The sequence below is a fragment of the Ovis canadensis genome, chromosome 2, assembly GCF_042477335.2.
Source record: "Ovis canadensis isolate MfBH-ARS-UI-01 breed Bighorn chromosome 2, ARS-UI_OviCan_v2, whole genome shotgun sequence".
Lineage (NCBI taxonomy): Eukaryota > Metazoa > Chordata > Mammalia > Artiodactyla > Bovidae > Ovis > Ovis canadensis.
Genome location: NC_091246.1, coordinates 137,015,943 through 137,040,950, shown reverse-complemented (window position 1 = coordinate 137,040,950; position 25,008 = coordinate 137,015,943). Strand labels below are relative to the sequence as shown.

The 25,008-nt window shown below is 39.8% G+C and overlaps 2 protein-coding genes and 1 pseudogene across 4 annotated transcripts in view; 1 reads left to right on the top strand and 2 right to left on the bottom strand.

Moving 5' to 3' along the window:
• Positions 1-1,111: 1,111 nt before the first annotated feature.
• FKBP7 (FKBP prolyl isomerase 7) lies at positions 1,112-11,941 on the bottom strand. 3 transcript variants are annotated; one of them, XM_069577087.1, is made up of 4 exons: positions 8,362-11,941; positions 7,171-7,322; positions 2,570-2,703; positions 1,112-1,450 (listed from the first exon to the last, which is right to left on the bottom strand). In XM_069577087.1, the coding sequence occupies exons 1-4, from the start codon at positions 8,568-8,570 to the stop codon at positions 1,289-1,291; spliced, it is 657 nt and encodes a 218-aa protein (XP_069433188.1). In that variant the 5' UTR covers positions 8,571-11,941; the 3' UTR covers positions 1,112-1,288. The 3 variants fall into 3 exon arrangements, with proteins under 3 accessions (XP_069433188.1, XP_069433189.1, XP_069433190.1); XM_069577088.1 differs by having other exon boundaries at positions 2,570-2,700; positions 8,362-8,981; XM_069577089.1 differs by lacking the exon at positions 2,570-2,703 and having other exon boundaries at positions 8,362-8,981.
• PLEKHA3 (pleckstrin homology domain containing A3) overlaps positions 11,465-25,008 on the top strand; it is a 26,471-nt gene continuing 12,927 nt past the window's right edge. Inside the window, exons 1-3 of the mRNA XM_069577086.1 lie at positions 11,465-12,414; positions 17,853-17,969; positions 23,285-23,440. Of these exons, the coding sequence (XP_069433187.1) occupies positions 12,375-12,414; positions 17,853-17,969; positions 23,285-23,440 (313 nt within the window). The 5' untranslated portion in view covers positions 11,465-12,374. The remainder of the gene's footprint in view (positions 12,415-17,852; positions 17,970-23,284; positions 23,441-25,008) is intronic.
• On the bottom strand, positions 18,714-19,064 carry LOC138931484 (small ribosomal subunit protein eS26 pseudogene; annotated as a pseudogene).

Genomic DNA, 25,008 nt, shown 5'->3' with positions numbered 1-25,008 from the left:
ACACCCCATGGGGTCACAAAGAGTCGGACACGACTTGAGTGATTAACCCACATACACACACGATTTTCTACATACACAGTAGGCAAATCATACCTGGTCCAGTAAATATGTGTCCTTTCTTGGGTACCAGCATGATCTTCTACAGCATCTCTTACCTCTTATTCTCAACATGTTGGACTACAATGATTTGACGATGACACAAAATTGCCATGGCACTTTATATCCTCATTTGATATCCTCTTGTGTAAAATCAGTTCTACACATCTATCAAAAATTTGATGGCATACCAGTTTGTACTGTTCGCTCATGGTTAGTAATAAGAACATTGTGAAATGAAATGACATAGGATAGAAATACCCAGAGAAAGGGAGACTTGAGAAATGCCATAGTATCAATTTAAAACTATCAAGACAAGAAGTTAGGGATGGTAAATATAAAGGCCTACGAGAAGGAAGAGGTGTAGCACATTCATAATGATGTCTGAGGGAGTGCACAGGTCAGAGCAGCACAGACTTTATGACTCACGCTCTAAGACAGAGGCACAAAGCCCTTGGTCTGATCAAGCCTCTTTCAAACATTAGCCACTGGAACAAATACCCAAGGCCAGAAGCTTGCACCATAAAGTACAGACACTGAGTTGAGGCTCTCTGTGGGACATATTATTACAACTAATACTTTTCTGCATGCAAACTAAAGGAAGATTCCTCAGTCATATGATTTTATTTTTGGCTGTGCCATGTGAAATGTGAACCCATTTCCCCTGTAGTAGAAGCTCAGAGTTTTAACCACTGGTCTACCAGGGAAGTCTGGTAGATTTTTATATCTTACTGTCTGTAAAGCTATGAAATGTATAAAACAAGTGAAATGTTAATTATTGGGCTCCTATTAAATATGTTTAAAATATGGGGTACTTTAAATATTAAAAATTGGGGTATTTACATATCTATACATGTTGTTAAGGTTAGAGTTGGCAAGAACTTGTAAATTATGACATAGGTGTCTTCCTATAACTTGAAGGGGAAAAAATTGCCTAATAGGATGCAGAGGTCGATTTCATGGTACTGCAATTCATTTTAACAGAAAAATGCAAAAGGAAACACAATCATGCCTATTTGAAAGTTAAATTTTGCAAAAAAAAGCCTCATATTTATTATTCCAATATTACATGTATTGAAGGATCAAAATATGTTCATGAGGGAAAAATAGAAAATACAACACAGAGAAAAGTGACTTTGTATTACATATAAAGTACAGTAAATAGCTAAGAAAATTTAGAAATAAAAATATGCTATAGTTCATCATGTTGATAGACATTGTATTCCTTAGAAGAAATGAAGCCATCCCCATCGCGGTCGTTCTTCTTAAAAAAATCCTCTAAAACTGCAGTCTGATACGACTTGTCACGTGGCTTCTCGTCTTTTTCAAATTCCTTTTTCAGGTAATGACTTATCTAGAGGGCCAAAATAATATTTCTTTAATAAAAAAGACACCACAATAAATTTCCAGAAACTCTGAGAAAACTTTCAAGAAACATATCTCAGACTACTTATTATACATGATACAAAAATTTAAAAGGCTATTTGAGGTTTTATTTTTTTCAACCTTTGAAGCAATTTTCTGAAGAGAAACAGATCTTCAAATTAGCTTCCCCTGAGGTTGTAGATGGTTAACAGTACATACTCAGAGATTAACATCTGAATGTTAATGGCAACCTGTTCCACTGTACTTGCCTGGAGAATCCCATGGACAGAGGGGCCTGGCGGGCTACAGTCCATGGGGTCAAAGTCAAACATGACTGAGCTACTGAGCATGCATGCACACACATGCCATATAATAGGTCCTTGTTTACTTTATATATAGCAGTGTGTATCTGTTAATCCCAAGTTCCCAATTTATCCTTTCCCTCTTCCTTTCCCCTTTGGTAACCACAGTTTGTTTTCTATGTCTGTGAGGCTGTTTCTATTTTGTATCATTTTTTTAGACTCGATATGTAAGTGATATCATATGATATTTGTCTTTCAGTTCATTTAGTATGATAATCTGTATGTCCACTTATGTTGCTGCAAATGGCATTATTTCATTCTTTTTTATGGCTGAGTAATATTTCATTGTATGTATGTATGTATGCATGTATGTATGTATGTACACCACATCTTTATCCCTGTCAGTGGACATTTAGGGTGCTTCTGTGTCTTGGACGTTGTAAATATGCAATGAACAGGGGTGCCTGTTAGCTTTTCAAATTATAGTTTTGTCTATATCTCTGTCCAGGAATGGGATTGCTGGGTCACATGACTCTATTTTTAGAGTCATGATGCCTGTAGAGATTAGTTTGGTATTTTAATGACCCTCTTACAGGGAGAAAGGAAATTAAACAGGTTGACTCCATTTCAACTTTTATATTAAACAAGCATATTTTCTTCTTAGAATTTAATAGTTTTGTAATTAGCTCTATAAAAGCAAACTAATTAGCCTATGCTAGATAGAAGTAAACATAATAGCTTTAACACAGATGTATTTCAACGGTAATAAAAATTTAGATTGTATATATGAAATCTGTTTGAATTACCTCAGTTTTAGAAAGTTGCCTGTCATTGTCCACGTCTATCTGTTTAAATGTTTCAACGCTTCGTGGCCCTTTGGTCACAGCATAAAGTTCAATCTCAAAAATCAGTGTTGCATCAGGTGGAATCTTGCCTTCTGCTAAAGGTATGAATTTTAACAGTTTAACTTACATGAAGATAATGGTCAAATGTTTATTCACAAATAGCCATGATAGCATTATGATTGTATTATTTCATATTTGTAAGAATTGCTTTCTAAATATTTCTTTGGAACACTTTTCTCATATGTTTTCAAAACAAGTAAGTTCTAAAGACTTAGGGGACCATTATTTCCTGATTAAATTTAAATATAGATCATGTAATTTTTAATAATATACTCCAGCATTATACAAGAAAGAGCTAGTGCAGAGAAGAAATTAACAGCCAGAAATATTTCAAAGATCACTATCTTTTAGAAAATGATTTTGTCCAGTTACTTGGAAGTATGAATAAAATATATGTATTAATATACTTATTTGTCAGATTTGCTATATAGACAAAAAATACTGCAATAACAGAACAAACCAGTAACAATTTCATGAAGAAATTTCTAATCACAAAAAACTTTTAAGTATTAAGTTAAATAGTTCCCTTTAATAAAGTTAGCCAATTAAGTGATGTCACAGATGATTTTAGCAAGCTATGGCCTCTTCAGATGGCCATTCATAAAAATGACCTGCAGTGGGTGGCTTTTGTCACCACTCAAATACATAGTTACTCAAAAATTTGTTGAATGAATGGTGTCTATCACTTATTTTAAAAAATGGCGAAGTTTGTTCTTTGATGGAAACTAATTTTTTAATGAAAAAGTGGAGGATTCTTGCTACAATATTTATATAATTCAAAGGAAAAAGCTTGAAAGTTACAGCCAAAGGAAGTAGATCAGTCATCTCCAAACCAGGACACACAAAAATCTACCCATATATCACATGGCTAGTGTGACCATCCCAACAACATACATTTACCTAACTTTAAACGATTGAGTCAGTGATACTTTTATAAGATTCACCCCCAGTCTGTCTCATTCAGATCTCTTTATGACAGAAGAATAACTTTTCCTGACAATAATAAAAACAAATTCAAAGTTCTTAAGGCAAACTATTACAAGTTGAAGTTTCCCCCAAATTCAACTGTAAACATAGAATAAATTGCCAGCTAGTTTTATCTTACTAGAAAATGAAAGTATAAAGAAGAGAAAAACATGCATTTACTATAGAATTACTTGTATTTAGAAGATCAAAAGACTTAGGAGTTAATGTAAAGACTCTGTACATACCACATGTACTGTTAGTTAAAGCACTAATAAATCACATGCATTTCAAGACATGCAGGGGTGCTCTGTGGCATTAGGCAAGAATATTGCACAGAAGAAAAGACTTCTTTAAGTACCTAAAATAAAGTTACAGCTTATGTTAGGTCTTAATAACAACTTATTTAGAAAAGCTTATTCAATCAAGATATTGTGTGTTAAGCAGTTGCTTATGGTCTACAGAGCAGCTTTTAAAATAATTGAATTCAAGCTATTCATAAGTTATCATAAATAATACAGGTAAACTAGCAGTTGGCTACATTCCAAAGAACACAGTTTTGTTGGGCTTCAGTTTCCTTCCATGTAAGACGAAGGTTTTGGTGATATTGTTATACTAGTGAGATTCATTATATTCATATTTATTGAGACACCTCAAACTGAAGTCAAATTTATACATTTTTGCTACACGGGTCTAGCTTATTAATAGCTTACGCTGCCTGGGTAGTCATTCATATCTAAGCATAAATTAGTTTACATAAGGATAAAAATAGTAATCATTTGCCATGTGGTAACAGGACCTAGTATGAGCACCAGTTGATAAAGAGATGTGGGTGCTCTGGTAGCAAGCAGAATGCTCTCTTGTCTACAAGACAGCAAGAGAAACTCTGAAAATGAGATTTAAGGAGGCTGAAAGGCGAACTCTGCCTGTATTACTTTGTCTAGAATTGGGCTCAGTCTATGACACCGTTTTTAGGACAAGATTACATTCAATTTAACTTATCTTCAATTCTCTCTCTCCTAGGCTCCTTTACAACTAAAAATAGGATACCTTAATTATGGTTTTGTGGGAGCTATTTTGATGGAATCAAATGAGTGGCAAAAAACTTTGAAAGTGAAGATGTAGTTATCTGGACTGTCTCTTTAGGAGTTTTAAATCTGACTGAGTCTGATTTGTATCACTAACATTCCTCCAGTCCAATTTGGGGGCAGTGATCCTTGCTCCTGCTGGAAAGAATAGGCAAGCTCTTCTAATGAGTAAAACAACAGCCTTAAAGAGGGCATGCCATTTCAATGAAATATTGGGGTGTAAAGACAATATTTCATTGTAGAAACCCTTAATTATATACTAAATATTTCAAATAGCTGGGGTTAGGAAGGACTCAAAATGAGGTGGTAAAAATTCTTTCTTTAGGGAATTCTCTGGAGGTCCAGTGTTTAAGATCCTGTGTTTCTACTGCAGGGCGCACAGGGTTTGATCCTCGTCCAGGAGCTAAGATTCCTGTAAACCACAGGGCACAGCCAAAAAAAAAAAGTCTTTCTAGTTTTCACACAGTAAAAGGAAGAAAGGACCCAGCTGAGAATGCTAGAGACCAGCTTTCTGCCATACTGCCCATTTTCCCCCCTTTAAAATTTTTTTCTGTTCTGCTCCACTTTTGTGTTTGGTAGTCACTCAGTTGTGTCTGACTCTTTGTGACCCATGGACTGTAGCCCACCAGGCTCCTCTGTCCATGGAATTCTTCAGGCAAGAATACTGGAGTGGGTTGCCATTTCCTTCCCCAGGGGATCTTCCCAACCCAGGCATCGAACCCAGGTCTCCTGCACTGCAGGCAGACTCTTTACCATCTGAGCTACCTGGGAAGCCCCACTTTAGTGATTTTTAAACATTTAATTTTGGAAAAATTAATAGATGCCTTTGTCTGTCTGGTTTATTTTCAGTTAGCATAATACCCTCTAGGTCCATCCATGTGGTTGCACATGGCAAGATTTCTTTCCTCTTTATGGCTGAGAAATATTCCACTGTGTGTGTGTGTGTGTGTGTGTGTGTATCTATATCACATCTTTATCCACTCATTTATATTTTTCAGTGAGTGGGCCACTTGTTTATGAAGTTGCCCATTTCTAGGACAGGTCATCATACATGTTTATACATGCTGCAAACATTTTCCTCATTTATTTGCTTAACCTAGGTTCTCACAGCTTACTCAAGGATTTTAAAAAATAGCAATATATTGAAAGAAGCTCTTCATTTTTCTATATTTCAAGGCTTCTCCTGAATTTGGATAGTAGTGACTAATAGCTTGTTATGTTTCAGATGTTCTTTCTACAATGTTCCAATGCTGTCCTTTTACTTTAAAATCATATGTTTCAGCTTCCTGAGTTTTATGAATTTGACTTTGGTACTCCTCACAAAAAGTATTTTCTATAGATATTTATTGGAGAAGGCGATGGCACCCCACTCTAGTACTCTTGCCTGGAAAATCCCATGGACGAGGGAGCCTGGTGGGCTGCAGTCCATGGGGTCTCGAATAGTCGGACACAACTGAGCGACTTCACTTTCACTTTTCACTTTCATGCATTGGAGAAGGAAATGGCAACCCACTCCAGTGTTCTTGCCTGGAGAATCCCAGGGGCGGGGGAGCCTGGTGGGATGCTGTCTATGGAGTCGCACAGAGTCGGACACGACTGAAGTGACTTAGCAGCATAGACATTTATATAATAATAAAATAACTTATACTTAAATGACTAAGGTAGAGTTTATAAAATATACACTGTAATTATGAATATTGCCACTGTGTGGAGTAAAGAACTCTGGCCAAAGACTTGTATTGCAACAATGGCTTAATTTCTTGATATGTAAAAAGAACTGGGCTGGACTAGATTCCATACAGCTTAAAGTTTGTTGGACCCTATATTCTATAATTATTTTCTCTATGATTTTTCATTTTTTTAGTAATTCAAAAATTTTAATTGTGGGAAAATACAATTAAAATAAAATTTATCATTGTAACCATTTTAAGTGTAGAGTTAGTTCAGTGGTGCTAAGTATATCCACATTGCAACTAGCCTCTAGAACTATTTCATCTTGCAGAACTGAAACTCTACACCTATTAAATAACAACTGCCTATATTCCACCCTCTCTCCCCTGGCTCTGGCACCCACGCTGGTCTTCCTGGCTCTATGAATTTGACTATTCTAGGTACTTTATGTAAGTGGTATCATACAGTATTGATTTTTGTGTTTGGCTTATTTCACTTAGCATAATGTATTCAAGGTTCATCCATGTTGTAGCATATATCAGAATTTCTTTCCTTTTTGAGGCTGAATAACATTCCACTGAATGTATATAACACATTTTGTTTATCCATTCTTATGTCAATAGACATTTGGGTTATTTTCAGTTTTTGGCTATTTTGAATAATGCTGCTGTGAACATAGTTGTAACAATGAGTTACTCATAGTAACTTTGAGAGTCTGCTTTCAATTTTTTGAGTATATACCCCAGTCTATGATTTATTTTTACCATGTTTTTACCTTACCATAGCCTTCCTTTCCATATGCAAATGAAGGAGGTATAATCAATTTTCGCTTCTCTCCAGGACACATATCCATCATCCCAATGTCTAGGCCTTTTATGACTTGTCCGACACCAAGAACAAACCATTTGGGGTGGCCTTCATTTTGTGTCCGGCTGTAATTAAAAACAGCACCTAGGTAAGTTGATTTCAAGGAAAATAAAATTAAACTTTAAAATACACCTGAGTATTTAGTTCCTATGTAAAATTGGAAACCTCTCTAACCATGTCTTTTCCTATATTAAGACTCATTCTGCATCCCATAGTGGGGTGTTTGGCTCAAACTTCCCTCATAATAGCCAGACAGAGGTTTGATTTGCCCAAAGCTAGTCATTAGGAGTCATCTCATTTTCTTTTTTCTTGCTATCTTTACAAAAACTACTCAACAGTTACCTTTTTAATGGGTCTCCTGCCCCTAACTGCACAGTTTGTCCACATGACTTATTTAACCATTCTGTGTTTATTCTAAAAAAAAATGGATGGTCTAGGTTTAGCCTCAAAAAGTCATTTGAATCACGGTTAAAATTTGCATCTTTTCTTCTTATTAAATTTCTCTATTTTCTTCTAAATGGAAAGAATTAACTTTCCCCAATCGTATTTTTATAGGGTAGTAGCACAGAAGGAGAAAAGACAGTCTATCTCTGAGTAATAAAACATCAATTAAATCAGAGTAAGTAGTGGTGGGATGAGGGGGCAGGGCACAAAGACACAGGGTCTGAAAATCACCAGAGAAAAGTCATTGGAGTGGCTTCTAGTAGTGGAAAGCAGCCTCCAGTCAGTAAATATTGTGCTTCTGAAGGTCAGATAAACTATTCTACATAATCCTCTCTAAGGAGACTCCAACCCACAGCAAAGGAAAAGTGTGAACATTCTTACAAACAGTACCTTGACTTACTACTATAGGAGATAGTGAGGAGAGCATATAGATGTAGTGTATTTTTAATAATTTCTTGGGCTAACATTTTAAGTAATTAAAAAAAATAATATTCCATATTATAGGGAAATACTGTGTCAAATCCTATTTTCCTCCTAGAAAATTCAGAAAGGCTGAACTCTTACTGTTCAAAATCAACCTCAAAAAGGCTTCCGGTTGGTGGAGGGAGGTTAGATTTAGTGCATCAACTGGACTCGGGAGCTGTTCTTATCATATCCTACCTGCAGTAGAATTTCGAGCCGTCTTTAGCCAAGAAGCCGTCGTAATGGGCATTTAGCAGGTCTCCCTTTTTGCTTGTCTTAGAGCAATTTTCTGGACGATGCAAAACTTCTATTTTCACTTCCTCTGTGCTCTCCTCTGCCTTTTGTCCCTGAGCAGTAAAAATGCCCCACACGTAAAAGAAAACGATTAATCTAAATAAGACACGCATGATTCCTGGATTCACCCCCCAGATGATCACTGCGTTCCATCAAGCGTGTCAGTTGCAAGGGGGCGGCAGCAGCTGTAGCCCATTTCCGACGCGTGGCAGGCGAGCATTGTTCTACGTCACACAGGACCAGCGGCGGGGTGAAGCGTAGCACCGCCCCTTTCCCCTGCGGCGAGCCCAACCCTTGGAATTTGTGTCAATTGGCTGCTGGCTGCACCCCTGCTTTCATGGGCTGTTCTCAGTCCCTGAGGCAACACTGTACTTTTGCACCGCATCTCCTTTCCAAGTCCTCATGTTTACAGCCAGTTTCCTCAGGGTTCGATAGTAAAATTCTCTCTTTTTTTTGAAACTGGCGAAAGACGAAATAAAAAGACTACGGTGGGAGGTTGTAATCAGAGTTACACGATGGGGCGTGAAAGGCCCTCAGATTCCTAGAGAATGGGCGCGCATCGGAAGAGGCACTCTTGTTTCTGGGGTTTCCTTGAAGCGCCTTCTTAAGGTCAGAGTCAAACATTAAGAGGTTTCAGGCTACGCCACACACTGGTAAACAGGTGTCACTGCTCTCCCTGGTTAAAAGCCTTTCTGCAGAGCCTAGCGATTTGGGACCGGCTACAGGTTTGCATTTTCCTTCCTTCCCCATTTGGGGTCGCCCTTGATTTGAGGGCTGTGAAAGTGCTGCACTCACTATGCCAGCAAATTTGGAAAACTCAGCAGGGGCCACAGGACTGGAAAAGGTCAGTTTTCATTCCAATCCCAAAGAAAGGCAATGCTAAAGAACTTTCAAACTACCGCACAATTGCACTTATCTCACACGCTAGCAAAGTAATGGTGAAAATTCTCCAAGCCGGCCTTCAACAGTACATGAACCGTGAACTTCCAGATGTTCAAGCTGGATGTAGAAAAGGCAGAGGAACCAGAGATCAAATAGCAAACATCTGTTGGATCTTCAGAAAAGCGAGAAAGTTCCAGAAAAAACATCTGATTTATTGACTACGGCAAAGCCTTTGACTGTGTGGATCACAACAAACTGTGGAAAATTCTGAAAGAGATGGGAATACCAGACCACCTGACCTGTTGCTTGAGAAATCTGTATGCAGGTCAGAAAGCAACAGTTAGAACTGGACATGAAACAACAGACTGGTTCCAAATCGGGAAAGGAGTATGTCAAGGCTGTATATTGTCATCCTGCTTATTTAACTTATATGCAGAGTACATCATGAGAAATGCTGGGCTGGATGAAGCATAGGCTGGAATCAAGGTTGCTGGGAGAAATATCAATAACCTCGGATATACAGATGACACCACCCTTATGGCAGAAAGCAAAGAACTAAAGAGCCTCGTGATGAAAATGAAAGAGGAGAGTGAAAAAGTTGGCTTAAAACTTAACATTCAGAAAACTAAGATCATGGCATCTGGTCCCATCACTTCATGGCAAATCAACAGCGAAACAGTGACAGACTTTATTTTCTTGGGCTCCAAAATCACTGCAGATGGTGACTGCAGCCAGGAAATTGAAAGACGCTTACTCCTTGGAAGAAAAGTTATGACCAACCTAGACAGCATATTAAAAAGCAGAGATATTACTTTGCCAACAAGGGTGGGTCTAGTCAAAGCTTTGGTTTTTCCAGTGGTCATGTATAGATGTGAGAATTGGACTATAAAGAAAGCTGAGCGCTGAAGAATTGATGCTTTTGAACTGTGATGTTGGAGAAGACTCTTGAGAGTCCCTTGGACTGCAAGGAGATCCAACCAGCCAATCCTAAAGGAAATCAGTCCTGAATATTCATTGGAAGGATTGATGCTGAAACTGAAACTCCAATCCTTTGGTCACCTGATGTGAAGAACTGACTCATTTGAAAAGACCCTGATGCTGGGAATGATTGAAGGTTGCAGGGAAGGGGATGACAGAGGATGAGATGGTTGGAAGGCATTACCGACGCAATGGACATGAGTTTGAGTACGCTCTGGGAGATGGTGATGGACAGGGAAGCCTGGCGAACTGCAGTCCATGGGGTCGAGTAGAGTCAGACACAACTGAGCGACTGAATTGAACTGAGGTGTGGATAAATTTCATGCTGTTGCTTTTCTTACCAACTCTTCGAGACGTCATTATCCACATTCCACAGATGAGAAAACAAGGTAATTTGAGTCTTGGGCATTCTATTTTAATCTCACACAGTTAGTATACAGCAGGGATATGACCAAGTCTGACACAAAAGTCCTATATGAGTCGTATATGCTCACCTTTGGCATTTTAGTATAAAAACTTTATAATATACACAATAAATTTTACTATCCCATCACCGCGGTCTTAAACCCACTACTTGTATACTGTCATATCCATCTGGCCATCTAACCATCAATTCACTATATTTCCGGGCGAATACTCTTACCCAAACTAGGACTTAAGCGAAAGCCTGGTTCTCCGATGGGAGATATTACCTACCTCGGTGATGCTAAGAAAAGCAGCAGCAGTGAGCTTGCTTTAAGCTTTACTTAAAGTGTGCAAAATTCCATACATCTGAAAATTGTCAGTTATACATGGGGATAGGGCGCCCCAGGTGGCTCACTGGTAAAGATCCTGCCTGTCAAGCAGATGTGGGTTCGATCCCTGGGTCGCGAAGATACCCTGGAGAAGGAATGGCAACCCACTCCAGTATTTTTGCCTGGGAAATCCTGTAGACAAGAGCTTGGCGGGCTATAATCCACGGGTCGCAAAGAGTTGACACAATTTAGCCTAAACAGAAGCAGCAGCATACATAAGGATGGTCATTTCCAAACAGGATTTTTAAAAATCCTAAAAGCGAGGGCAGATTTTCATTTTTAAAATAAACTCCAAAGCTTGCTCCCATGTTTTATGTTCTAAATGAAGTAGTGGCTAAGATTTATTGCGTGGTGACAATTCCTTGGGGCCCTTCGCTGTTCCCTGCCGGAGGATTCTCAGAGGCACACCGCCTTCCTAGGAGATAATTTATCAGATCCCCCGAATGTGAAGAAGATGCGAAGTTAACATAAATAGGAAGTCTTTTATTTTTTGAAAAGCAACCACCGGAGGGACCGGAGGCTCAATTACGGGAAAACCTGAGAGGCCTAAATCAGCGCCTGACAGACGAATGCTCTGGGGCCTAGTCCTCGGGTTGGCCCGGGGGCTGCGCGCACAGTGGCGTCTGCCTGCGCTAGTCCTGGGCCCCGAGGCTTAGGCCCCAGGATACTGGGGAGCGGTCGGCCCAGGACTCAGTGTCCGGGATGAGAGTGGGATCCGCCAGCCGAGGGTCTGTAGGAGAATGAGGAGGAGTCAGGGCTCTGGGCCGCCCTCTTCGCGTAGCCTCTGGCTCGGCGAAGGGGCCGTAGGCCGCGCCCGCTCCTCCGGCCCCGCCGCCGGGGAGGGGTTTCCCGGGACGCGCCGGCCCCTTTCATCCAGGAAGTGAAAGCGACGTCGGGGTCAATGAAAATAAACGGGGAACCCGGAGTGGAAGGAAGGCGGGCTAGAAGGAGGGAGCGCTCGGCAGCGGAAACGCGAACGGAAGGCCGGCCGGGGTCGCGATTTTGCCGCCGCCTCCTCGGGGGCTAGCCCGGGGATGTCTGAGGCCACGTCTCGCGGCCCCCGAGCTCCACGCAGCGGCCGTCCGGGCCTTTGAGGGCCGCCACGTCCCTGCGGCGCGCGCGGCCTGAGGGCGGCTTGGTGCCGGCTGGGGGCGCCGGGGGCGGGGCCCGGGCGGGCGGGGAGGAGTTGCCCAGGCTCTGAGTTTCTCGCATCACTTCGGCCGGCGCTGGGCCAGGAGGATGCTCGGCGCAGGGCTGTGAAGCATGGAGGGGGTTCTGTACAAGTGGACCAACTATCTCACGGGTATGATGGGGTCGGGTGCCCCGGGGGGTGGCGGGGGGCTCCGGCGGGCAGGCTGAGGAGAAGACGGGTCAGGGACTCCTCCTTCCTTTGCCTGCCACGGGGACCCCCACAGCGAAATCGGCTGTTTGGTTTCCGGGCTTAATCCCTGTCTCTGTCCCTTGTAAGTACCGATCTGGCGTCTTGAGGGGATAGTTCGAGACTGCGCACCATCCTCCTGACGGTAGGAAGTGCACCTGACCACTTCTTTTCCTGTGTAATAATACTTCTCTTTCCTCCTCTAGCTTCCGGAACCATTCTTGCTCTACATATGTTGATGCAATCTCTGTCTTTACTCTCACTTAATTCAGTATTCTGTTAATAACTGAGTTGTTGGGACATAGGACTGGAGTGAACCGTTTAAGATCAAGTTTTCGTTTTAAGAAATCTTTTCACTATCTCTTTTAATTTTGTTTAGCAACACGGTTTATTTTAAAAGTTCTCTGGTTGAAGTCGTTCGAGCATAACAAGCAAGATTTTGGAAGCTGTTGCAAGATAATATTCTCTTAGAGGTTGATTGTCAATGATTTATGCTTGCGCTTTGGAATTCAGTTAAGTGTGTGAGAAATTGTGGGAGAAAGTACAGGAAAGAAGAAGGTGGAGCCGGCAAGTCAGTTTCACTCGTGAAGTGGATTGAAAGGAATAACTCCAAAACACTAGGTGTCTCTGCAGCAATGAGAGACCAGCAGGGAAGGGCCCTTTTCCATGACACTAACAGTCTGGCTTATTAAAAGAGACTTAAATCTGAGTTGTAGTCCCATCCCTGCCATCAACTAATGGTAAGAACAAATCATTTTTTCTCTCAAGATCTGAGACTGATAGTGCCAGGGTGATCAACTAGTTTATCCTGAAGGTGTTTTCCAACTCCAGAATTCTATGATCTCACTAAATTAGAGGAAAAGGAATGGATTTAAAATATGGTTAAGGCAAACAGGCATCTTGGTTTAGTGTAATAGGCCAATCTTGATTTGCTGCCTGCTTGTTCACTCAGCCAAAAGTAATTGTATGGTACGTTCATATGTGTACATCTAAACTTGTGCAAAATCTGCACACAAACACTTTTTAAGACATAAGCACTGAGCTACAATTGTCTTTTTTTTATTAATTGGAATGCTGAAAACAGATTTATAGCAGCAAATGCTTTATATGATACATAGATGTTTTGTTGCATTAAAATGTCAAAGACTTTACTTCTATAACATGTTTTAAGAAAAAACATTAGAAAAATGATGCAAGTTTTTTTTTTATTACGAATTTTCACATGGGCAGTTGTGAGAACAGTTATACTGTTGAATTTAACTTTGAGACACTAGCTACTACGTTTTGAGATGCAAATGATCATCTCATTGCAAATATGCATAAGCACAGTGTCTTGGAAGTTCATGTGAGGAACCTCTTATGTGTAGCCCAGAGCAATGGGTGATTACTAAGATAAGTCAGAATTTATTCCGGGAATGAAGTGTAGTTTTAGTGACCCTCCAGCTAGTTGAGCTTTTAACTTTATGTGCTTAAAGTTTTTATCTTTGTAGAGCATTTTAAGTTCACTGCTAGTATGGCACATAGGAGCTTGATAAAATGAAATCTTTCATTTGGAAGAACTCTTTTTAATATTTAAATTTGGCTCAGTGGCATGCTTATTATTAGTTTTAGTTCATCTTAGGTCAGAAGGATGAGTGACTGTTCATAATGTGATCTTGAAGGAACCTTCCAGTTCCATGACAGTGTTCTTTAAGAATCCTTTGTAGAGAATAAGAATTTCAGTAACATTTGATAGTTTGAGATTAAAAAACATGTGTTTTGAAAAGGTAGTAAAAAAGAGAATACCTATGAATCTTTTTTACAGATATAGTCCTCATATATATGTGTGAATCAGTTAAGAGATGATTTTATTAATTATGTCTTCAAAGAGGTATGTAGAGAAGGTCATTAGCAGTTTTAATTAGATTAAATATATTTGACTGTAGTCACCTCTCAAGTTGGTACAAATGCTAAATGAATCATTCTGCTCAATATTTATTTGAAAGAGATACTGAATCACAATAACGCAAGCTTACAAAATCACAATTTGTCGCATTAAGACACTGGACATGGGGTAGAGGAGTGCATTTTCACCGTATGCTGCTTATAATTTGTCAAGCTGAAATAATGTTTGGAAAGATACCATTTTCATCCTTTCTATGCATGCCCAATACAGTATACTTTCGTGGATATACTGCATATCTCTACTCTCATGTGTGGTGAGCTTAGTCACTCAATTGTATCTGACTCTTCAACTCCATGGACTGTTCCAGGCCCCTCTGTCCATGGAATTTTCCAGGCAGGAATACTAGAGTAGGTAGCCATTTCCTCCTCCAGGGGATCGTCCCAACCTAGGGATTGAACCCACCTCTCCTGCATTACAGGCGGGTTCTTTACCACTGAGCCACCTGGGAAGCCCCATACTCTCGTGGGTAACAGGCAATATCTTAATTTTCTAGTATTTAATCATTCATTCACACAATCACTTTTTTTTTTTTTTTTTTTAGCACCTGGTATGTGCCAGGCAACTTTCCTAGGTTCTGGGAATGCAGTGATGAACAAGAAAGTTATGTACCAATTTGCTAGGCCTCATTAAGGACTATAGTGTTTCATATACAGAATTTTCCAAGCATCTGAAACTTGGTTTTGGATATCCATCCCTCTGAATGATATTACCACATTCTCTACTGTGAAATTTAATCTTTTTATGATAACTCAGCATTGTTATTTGGAAAGCATAACCGGTAAAGCCTTTTGGGGAGGTAAATCCTGGGTCTATATCAGGGTTTAAGAATGAATCCCCTATCTGTCTCTGTCTTGGTACTATTTGACCCATAAAAACTGAACTGATTAATCATACAGCAGGCAGTGTCTAAAGTGACCAGGCTGAATGGTGATTTAATAGTCACGGAAACAACAAGGGCAGTCACACGCCTCCAGCATGGTCACTGTGTTATTAATCAGTGAACTGCTGTAAATCAGTGCATGCTTGATAAGATTTCAGGGAACACTTGAGTCTGATTCGAAAGAGTGGAAGTTAAGCTTCAAGGAAAGCCCTCATCCTCATCCCCACCACTGCATTGGAGCCAAATCTATGATAGTTGTGTACTGTAACACTGAATAAACACTAATTAAATGAATTATTTTCAGTGTCTAGCATTTCTGCCTGTGCTGTGTAATGGCAGGGCAAAGAGAGGAGTGATGGGAATCCGTGCTCTCACCACAGGGTATGCAGCTTCTCTGTAAGAGACTGGAATTCTTGCAGCACTCACTGTGTGCAAGGGGGTCGGTGTTGTTATTATGGCTGTTGTTCAGTTGCTAAGTTGTGTCTAACTCTTTGCAATCCCTGGACTGCAGCATGCCTGGCTCCCCTCTCCTTCACTATCTCCTGGAGTTTGCTCAAACTCAAGTCCATTGAGTTGGTGATGCTCTCTAACCATTTCATCCTCTGTCTCCATCCCCTTCTCCTGCCCTCAGTCTTTCCCAGCATCAGAGTCTTCTCCAGTGAGTCAGCTCTTCGCATCAGTTGGCTGAAGTATTGGAGTTTCAGCTTCACATTCAGTCTTTCCAGTGAATATTCAGGGTTGATTTCCTTTAGGATTGGTTTGATCTCTTTGCAGTCCAAGGGACTCTCAAGAGTCTTCTCCAACACCACAATTTGAAAGCATCAGTTTTCTGATGCTCAGCCTTCTTTTTGGTCCAACTCTCACATCTATACATGACTGCTGGAAAAACTGTAGCTTTGACTGTATGTACCTTTGTCGGCAAAGGGATGTCTCTGCTTTTTGATATACTGTTGGAGTTTGTCATAGCTTTCCTTCCAAGGAGCAAGTGTCTTTTAAATTTCATGGCTGAAGTCACCTTCTGCAGTGATTTTGGAACCCAAGAAAAAGTCTGACACTGCTTCCACTTTTTCCCCATCTATTTGCCATGAAGTGATGGCACTGGATGCCATGATCTTAGTTTTTTTGAATGTTGAGTTTTAAGCCAGCTATTTCACTCTCCTCTTTCACCTTTATGAAGAGACTTTAGTTCCTCTTCACTTTCTGCCATTAAGGTGGTGTCATCTGCATATCTGAGGTTATTGCTGTTTCTCCCAGCAATCTTGATTCCAGCCAGTGATTCATCCAGCCTGGCATTTCATGTGATGTACTCTGCATATAAGTTAAATAAGCAGAGTGACAATATACAGCCTTGTCATACTCCTTTCCCAGTTTTGAACTAGTCTATTGTTCCATGTCCAATTCTAACTGTTGCTTCTTGATCTGCATACAAGTTTCTCAGGAGACAGGTGAGGTGGTGATTTGGTATTCACATCTCTTTAAGATTTTCCATAGTTTGTTGTGATTCACACAGTCAAAGGCTTTTGTGTAGTCAATGAAGCAGATGTTTTTCTGGAATTCCTTGCTTTCTCTATGATCCATTGAATGTTGGCAGTTTGATCTCAGGCAATTTCCTCTGCCTTTTCTAAACCCAGCTTGTCCATCTGGAAGTTCTTGGCTCATGTTCTGCTGAAGCCTAGCTTGAAGGATTTTGAGCATTACCGTCCTAGCAGGTGAAATAAGTGCAATTGTACCATAGTTTGAAGTTGTCTGGAGTTTGCTTAGGTAAAGTGTTTTATAGTTGAGAGGAAGATCACATTGCAGAATTAGACAGCTGGATGGCACCTGAGAGGTCTTCTTGTTCAATTCACTTATTTTGGAGATTGGAAAATTTTGATATTTATTAGATGAAAAGATTTTTCCCAGGTTATTCAACTAAAGGCCTTCCCAGGTGGCTCAAGAATCTGCTTGCCAAGGCAAGAGACGTGGGTTCAATCCCTGGCTTGGGAAGATCCCCTGGAAAGGAAATGGCAACCCTCTCCAGTTTTATTGCTTGGGAAATTCCATGGACAGAGGAGCCTGGCGGGCTGCTGTCCATGGGATTGCAGAAGAGTTGGACACTACTTAACAACTAAAGAACAGCAGCAACTCAGCTGAAAAATGAAAGTAGAACTGGAACTAGCATCCATATCTTCTGTTGCTTTTTCCATTACATCATAACTCTCGTTCTGTTAGAAAAAATGAGCAGTTTGTGTTGTACTCTGAATGTAGAGCAATTATTAAAGATAGGTCTGATGGGTTGTTGATGAGAAGATTGTGAGGCAGAATAAAGGTGTCATTCCCCATATTTATGCTGATCTAGAGGTTTGTCCAGAAATCTCTCCCAACAAAATGGAGATTGATGCAAAAGTATTTTGGGCAGATCTTGGCAGTTAAAAATTTCATTGTTAGAATGTTATTTTAGAATCAAGAAATGACATGGATAGTAAATTTTTCAATCCTAGTTTTCAGTGTGATGAATGTAACTTTTTATCAATCTTTTGTTGTTTATGATCTTTGTAGGTTGGCAGCCTCGTTGGTTTGTTTTAGATAATGGAATCCTGTCCTACTATGATTCTCAAGATGACGTTTGCAAAGGGAGCAAAGGAAGTATAAAGATGGCAGTTTGTGAAATAAAAGGTAAGTGAAATATATTGAATTAGATGAATCTGAAGTTAGGTAAGTGATAGTTTCTTCAGCATACCGCAAAAAGAGGAGAAAACCAGGTAGATATTTTCTAGTGCCATTTATCTCCATAGCATTCAGAAATGGTACTTAGTGTTGTTAAGCACGAGTTTTTTATGTTTCACCCTCTATGAAAATACTTAGACTTGAAATTCAAAGTACAAGTGTTAGTCTTCCAGTCTGGACTTGAATAACAGTTTCTTGTGGATGCCACTTTAAGGGTCCATGCTAAGTCTACAAGTGTTTTTTGTGTTTTTTTTTTTTCTCATTCTCATTGAAAGATATTGTAAAGATTGGAAGCTCATCTCAAAGAAGATGAGGCCAGCGAAGTAGATTTGTGAAGTATGAACTCAGAGTTGTAAACTCTGGTTTTTTGCTGAACTGCAAATAAGCTCTTCTGGGTTATAGAGGTGTTTTCCTTTTCTTCTTTTTTTTATGATCTTGAGAGTTTCCAAGAGTACTATCAGGAATATTGTAGGAGTCCCTTTATTGGAATTTGTCTGATGTTTCCCCCATGATTAGACTGGGCTTCTGGGTTTTAGGGAGGAAGATCACAGAGGTAAAGTGTCATTCTCATCACATCGTGTCAGGAGTACTTGCTATCAACATGATAGCCCACTTTTTTTCCCCAAAGTATAATTTCTATTTTAATTTTTTTGGAGAGGATGGTTTTTCTTCAGTGTATAAGGACTTAGCTCCTTACATGGGCTTTGGTGGAGGTCATGGGGCAGCTTCTGCAGATCTAAACTGGGGTCGGGGTGTTTGGTCCACCTGGGCTTCACGAGAATGATTCCTGTGCCTGTGACTGGCACAACTCATGCAGTAGTGTAGTCTCAAGGTAAGTACAGCTGGGGAAGCACCTAGGCACAGAGCACTTGCTTCTGAAATGTCCTTGATGGCTGCGGCCTCTACTTTGTTTTCAGTGGTGAACTTTTAAATGGCCTTAATGGTGTCATTGGGCACACCTTGGGCAGAGTTGGTGCAGTGAACAGGCTGCACGTGGCTATAGCTCTATTGGGCATGGCTATTGTTCCTTCTTTTCTTGGTCATCTTGGGAGTTAGGACCTGAGAGAGCTGACACATTGTTCTTGACATTAACCTTGACCACCTGGCTGAAGCAGTGTCTATCAGATTTCTCTACTGTAAAGTTACCCTCCCAATTTTTTTTTTCCCCCATACTGTGCTTTTTCAAAAGCGGAGAAATAAAGCAGTTTAAGTCCTGCTGTAATTTTCATAAAGAAAGGTTTTGTGGACCATTGATTGATTTGTGTGCGTAGTTGGGGTATGTGGGATGCAAGAAGGTAGGAGAGAGCAGAGAAAATAATAATGAAAAGTATTGAATTCTTCAAAGAGAATTGAAGGAAAAGATAAAGCACTAGAGGAAGGAGTGTTAGACCATACAGGGGTTCATGGCTACGTAAGATACAGAAACACTTCACCCTGGTGGGACTGTTACATGCGTAGTCCCTGAACTATATAAGGTGTAATTTTGTTTATTTTTATAAATCACACAAGAAAAGCACATTCAAAGCATGAATTTTTATTTTAAAAATGATGGCTTTATTTAATCTTATTACTCAGATTTGATTCCAAAAGAGATACTAACTCTTTTGAGAAATCAAATTGCGTTCAAAGTTCAAAGATTTGACAGGCTTGAGGATATTTAAAAACTGTTAGTGGCAGAATTCTAAGGCAACTTTAGAACTTTTTCAAGCCATGGCAGCATTTTTATTGTCCTTGTTTGTTTAAAGAGTAAGATACAGAAGTGGGCATAAATCTTCAATATTCAGCCTTATGAATGCCAAAGTACTGAATACAATTGTGTAATTACCATCAAATCAAGAATTAGAATATTGTCAGCATTCCAGATGCTGGGCTAATAATCATGTTTCCTGAGCCACTAATCTCTCTAAAAGGTTACCATTAATCTGACTTTTATCACCGTAGATAAAGTATTGTCTGCTCTTGAGCATTTTATAAATGGAATAGATCAGTATTTTTTTGTGTGTCCGGCTTCTTTAACTAAATATTATGTTTGTGAAAGCCATCAAAATTGTTCTGTGTAACAGTCACCATTCTTACTGATGTGTAATATTTTTATTGTGTGATTGTCCCACAATTTGGCTCTCCATTCTAGTATTGATGGGTATTTGTTTTTTCAGTTTAGGGACTGTAATAAGTAAAGCTGCCGTAAGCATTCTCCTGTATTTGTTTTGTTGAACATATATATGTGTTTCTGTTCAGTATATATCTAGAACTGGAGTGGAGTTGCGAGGGAGGCATTGAATATTCATACATTCAACATTAATGGATATTAAAGAAAATGTCCTTTTTTTTGGCTCCTCCATGAGTCATGTGTGGGATCTTGGTTCCCAGACCAGGGATTGAACCTGTGTCCTCTGCATTGGGAATGTGGAGTCTTAACCCCTAGATTGCCAGGAGGTCCTAGAAAATATTATTCTTGACCTTTGTTAAAATAGAAAGGTACAAGGAAGCAGACTAGAGATGTAGAGAGCAAGCTAGTAGTTACCAGTGGGGAGCAGGGAGAGAGAAGAAGTAAAATAGGGGTAAGGGATTAAGAGGTACAAACTACTGTGTATGAAATAAATAAGCTATAAGGATATATTGTACAGCCAGGGAATGTAGCCAATATTTTATAATAACTATAAGGGAAGTAGAGGAACTGAAAAGCCCCTTGATGAGGGTAAAAGAGAAGTGAAAAAGCTGGCTTAAAACTCAGTGTTCAAAAAACTAAGATCATGGCATCCAGACCCACCAGTTCATGGCAAATAGATGGGGAAAAGTGGAAGCAGTGACAGATATTATTTTCTTGGGCTCCAAAATCACTGTGGACACTGACCGCAGCCATGAAATTAAAAGATGCTTGCTCCTTGGAAGAATACCTATCACAAACCTCAACAATGTATTAAAAAGCAGAGATATCACTTACCTGACAAAGGTCCGTATAGTCAAAACTGTGATTTTTCCAGTAGTCATGTACAGATGTGAGAGTTGGACCATAAAGAAGGCTGAACTCCGAATAATTGATGCTTTCAAATTGTGAATTGTGCTGAAGAAGACTCTTGAGAGTCCCTTGGACAGCAAGGAGATCAAATTAGTCAGTCCTAAAGAAATCAACCTTGAATATTCATTGGAAGAACTGATGCTTGGCTGAAGCTCCAGTACTTTGGCCACTTGATGGGAAGAGCCAACTGATTGGAAAAGACCCTGATGCTGAGAAAGATTGAGGGCAGGAGAAGGGGGTGACAGAGGATGAGGTGGTTGGATGGCATCACTGACTCAATGGACATGAGTTTGAGGAGACTTGGGAGATAATGAAGGACAGGGAAGACTGGTGTGCTGCATTCCATGGGGTCGCAGAGAGTCAGACATGACTTAGTGACCAACAACAGAATATCCAAGAACTGTCTTTATAAGTAGAATAATAGCATGACAAAACTTTTGTGGCACTTATTTGCCATTGTACACTGAGCATCTGGTCAGTATTTTCAGTAACTGATCATCTAAGTTAGGGCTTCTGCCAGACTTTCTGGGCTCCTCATCATTTGACTCCACCCAGCTTGTTTATTCATGAATATATCTTTTTGTAATCCAACACAAGGCTCTATTTAGGCCTATCTCCTGATATCCTCAGTACATATTGTGTTCAGTTCGTTATCTAGGCCTTATCTTGTGCTATTTTTCTCTTAACCAAGTTCTGCTGTCATCAGATCCTTCTTAAACTTTTTCACTTTCTGCTGCTTCTTGCCTTTTGTTATAATCACACATGATGTCTCTGTACCAAAGAGTTCAATATTTCAGTGCCTTATTTTTAGCATATTAGTTTGTTGCCTGGATAAAATTATTTCCTCTGTTAGAGCAAAGACACCTTTTTTTCCCTCTTCTATCTTCCCCTCTGCAAGCACTGCTCTGAGCAGTGTAAATGTTTGTTGATTAATGACAATATAACAGAAATTAATTTTACAGCAAAGATTGAGGATTGGCTCAGTATAATTCTTGGTTAGCTTTCTTTTGTCTGAGATCCAGGGTTGGGGTAGTGTAGGAGAGGAGGAGGAGGGTGGAAAGGAAGAGGAGATCTTCAAAATGCTCATGTTTTCCTGGTTATTATGAAATGTTCATTGCTTGAGGACTGTTGTTCTGATGGAACGTTACTTTACTTACCGTTTATTGAACTTTATGCCAAGCAAAGCTCAACATTCAGAAAACTAAGATCATGTCATCTGGTCCCATCACTTCATGGGAAATAGATGGGGAAACAGTGCCAGATTTATTTTTTGGTGCTCCAAAATCACTACACATGGTGATTGCAGTCATGAAATTAAAAGACGCTTACTCCTTGGAAGGAAACTTACGACCAACCTAGATAGCATATTAAAAAGCAGGGATATTACTTTGCCAACAAAGGTCCGTCTAGTCAAGGCTATGGTTTTTCCAGTGGTCATGTATGGATGAGAGAGTTGGACTGTGAAGAAAGCTGAGTGCCTAAGAATTGATGCTTTTGAACTGTGGTGTTGGAGAAGACTCTTGCGAGTCCCTTGGACTGCGAGGAGATCCAACCAGTCCATTCTGAAGGAGATCAGCCCTGGGATTTCTTTGGAAGGAATGATGCTAAAGCTGAAACTCCAGTACTTTGGCCACCTGATGCAAAGAGTTGACTCATTGGAAAAGACTCTGATGCTGGGAGGGATTGGGGGCAGGAGGAGAAGGGGACGAAAGAGGATGAGATGGCTGGATGGCATCACCAACTCGATGGACGTGAGTCTGAGTGAACTCCGGGAGTTGGTGATGGACAGGGAGGTATGGCATGCTGCAGTTCATGGGGTCGCAAAGAGTCGGATACAACTAAGCAACTGAACTGAACTGAACTGATCCTAGGTTTGGGTGGGAGTTTGGGAGTGTTCCAAAACACAAACTGCTTTCAGAGAAATTAGTTAAAAAAAAAGTGTGGGAAGTGTGGCAGTGGTATAGGTGGTCCCAAGGGAGGGAGTTCTTGGATCTCACATTCAGTAGTTAATTTGCTGGCTGTTTTCTCTTCATATGCTGCCACCACTTGACTGCCCACCTGGGTATATGTGAGAATGGTGGCTTGGAGGGTGTCCCTGGATAGTCCCTTAGGGAAGTGGTACTGCCTACATCTTGAATCAAAGTTTGTGGTTTTAGGTCTCAGATTTCTAGCAGTAAGTGATGATTTGATTTTCCCCAAATTACTTAAGTCTGTGACTATATCTCGCCTTTGTTTATCATCATAGTCCATTCAGCCGACAACACGAGAATGGAATTAATCATTCCAGGAGAGCAGCATTTCTACATGAAGGCAGTGAATGCAGCTGAGAGACAGAGGTGGCTGGTTGCTCTGGGGAGCTCCAAAGCCTGTTTGACTGACACAAGGACTAAAAAAGAAAAAGGTAACTATACATTTTTCCTTAATGGTGGAAATATTTTCTTAAACATAAATGTAAATTTTTATGTTCACTTATAGTAATTCATTCCAGAGAAATAATCAGAAATGTTGATCTGTGTACATAAATGTTCATTATAATGAGAAAATTTCTAAATATTGCCAAGGTTTAAATTTAGGAGAAAGGTTCAGTAAACAATATAGTGCTTCTGTAGGCTGATATATCATGTAGCCTGTAAAATGTTTAGGAGGGATTTTGGTGATGTGAGGAAATGCCCAAAGTCATATGATCATTAATTAAAAAGAGCAATATTCAACATTACATAGCAATTCCTTGGCCAGTTCAGGAAAAATGTGTAAGTATTGGTCAAGTTCTTACCTTTGCAAAGGGAATTTGTGGAAAAAGACTTGCTTTTCACTTTAGACCCTTTGACTGTACCTTTTGACTTTACCATGTCCATATATTTCCAATTCAAAAGCAAAACAAGGGAATTCCATTGCAGTCCAGTGGCTAGGACTTGGTGCTTTCACTGCCGTGGCCCCAAATTCAATCCCTGGTCAGGAAACTAAGATCCCCCAAGCCTCGCAGCAAGGCCAAAAAGAAAAATAAAAAGCCAAGCAAATAATTTACGGTACTAGTTCAGTTATGTGCAAATATAATGAAAAAATAATAACAGTATTTATATCTTGGTTGTGAGATTACAGGGCTTTTTTCTACATATTTTTTATTATATATTTTTCAGTTTTCAAAAATTTTCAGAGTATGTATTACTTCTATAATTAAAAACAGTAGAAGTTATTTAAATTAGTGAAAGCAACTAAATATGGATATTGCAAAATGAAGGCTAAGGGTTGAATTTAAACACTTTTCAAATATGTGGAAGAACATCATGGACAAAGTATGGTTAAGGGTAGGATAAGAGAGAATGATTAGTCAAAATAGCCAAAAGATAGAAACAACCCAAATGTTTATAGTTGGGTGAATGGGTAAGCATAGTATGATATGTACATACAGTGGAATATGATTCAGCCTTGTATAGGAAGGAAATTCTGATAAATCCTACATTGATGAGTGTTGAATATACACTAAATGAGATAAGCCAGTCACAAAAGGACAAATACTGTATAATTCCACACCTTTGTCTTTGGTTCATAGAGACAGAAAGAATGGCGATTTTCGGGATTAAGGGAGGGAGGAAAGGCGAGTTAGTGTTTAATGTGTGTAGACTTTCAGTTGGGAAAATGAAGAAGTTCTGGAGATGGATGGTAGTAATGGTTGTATAATAGTGTGCATGGTCTCAATGCCATCGAATTATATATTTAAATATGGTTAAAAGAGTAAATTTTGTTATATATGTGTGTGTGTATATAATATAACTTCAATAAAAAAGAAAGAATGGCCTTAAACTTGGGTAGAACTTAACTTACGTTAGGTTGAATGGGCAGCCAGATCTGAGCTGCTTTGGCCCACTCTGGCTGCAGGGGCTTGTGGCCAGCACCACAAAGCAGTGCCACTGGCTCCAGGAATATGCAGAAGCACCAGGATCTACCGTGTGCACTGCTTTTCCTTTCTCT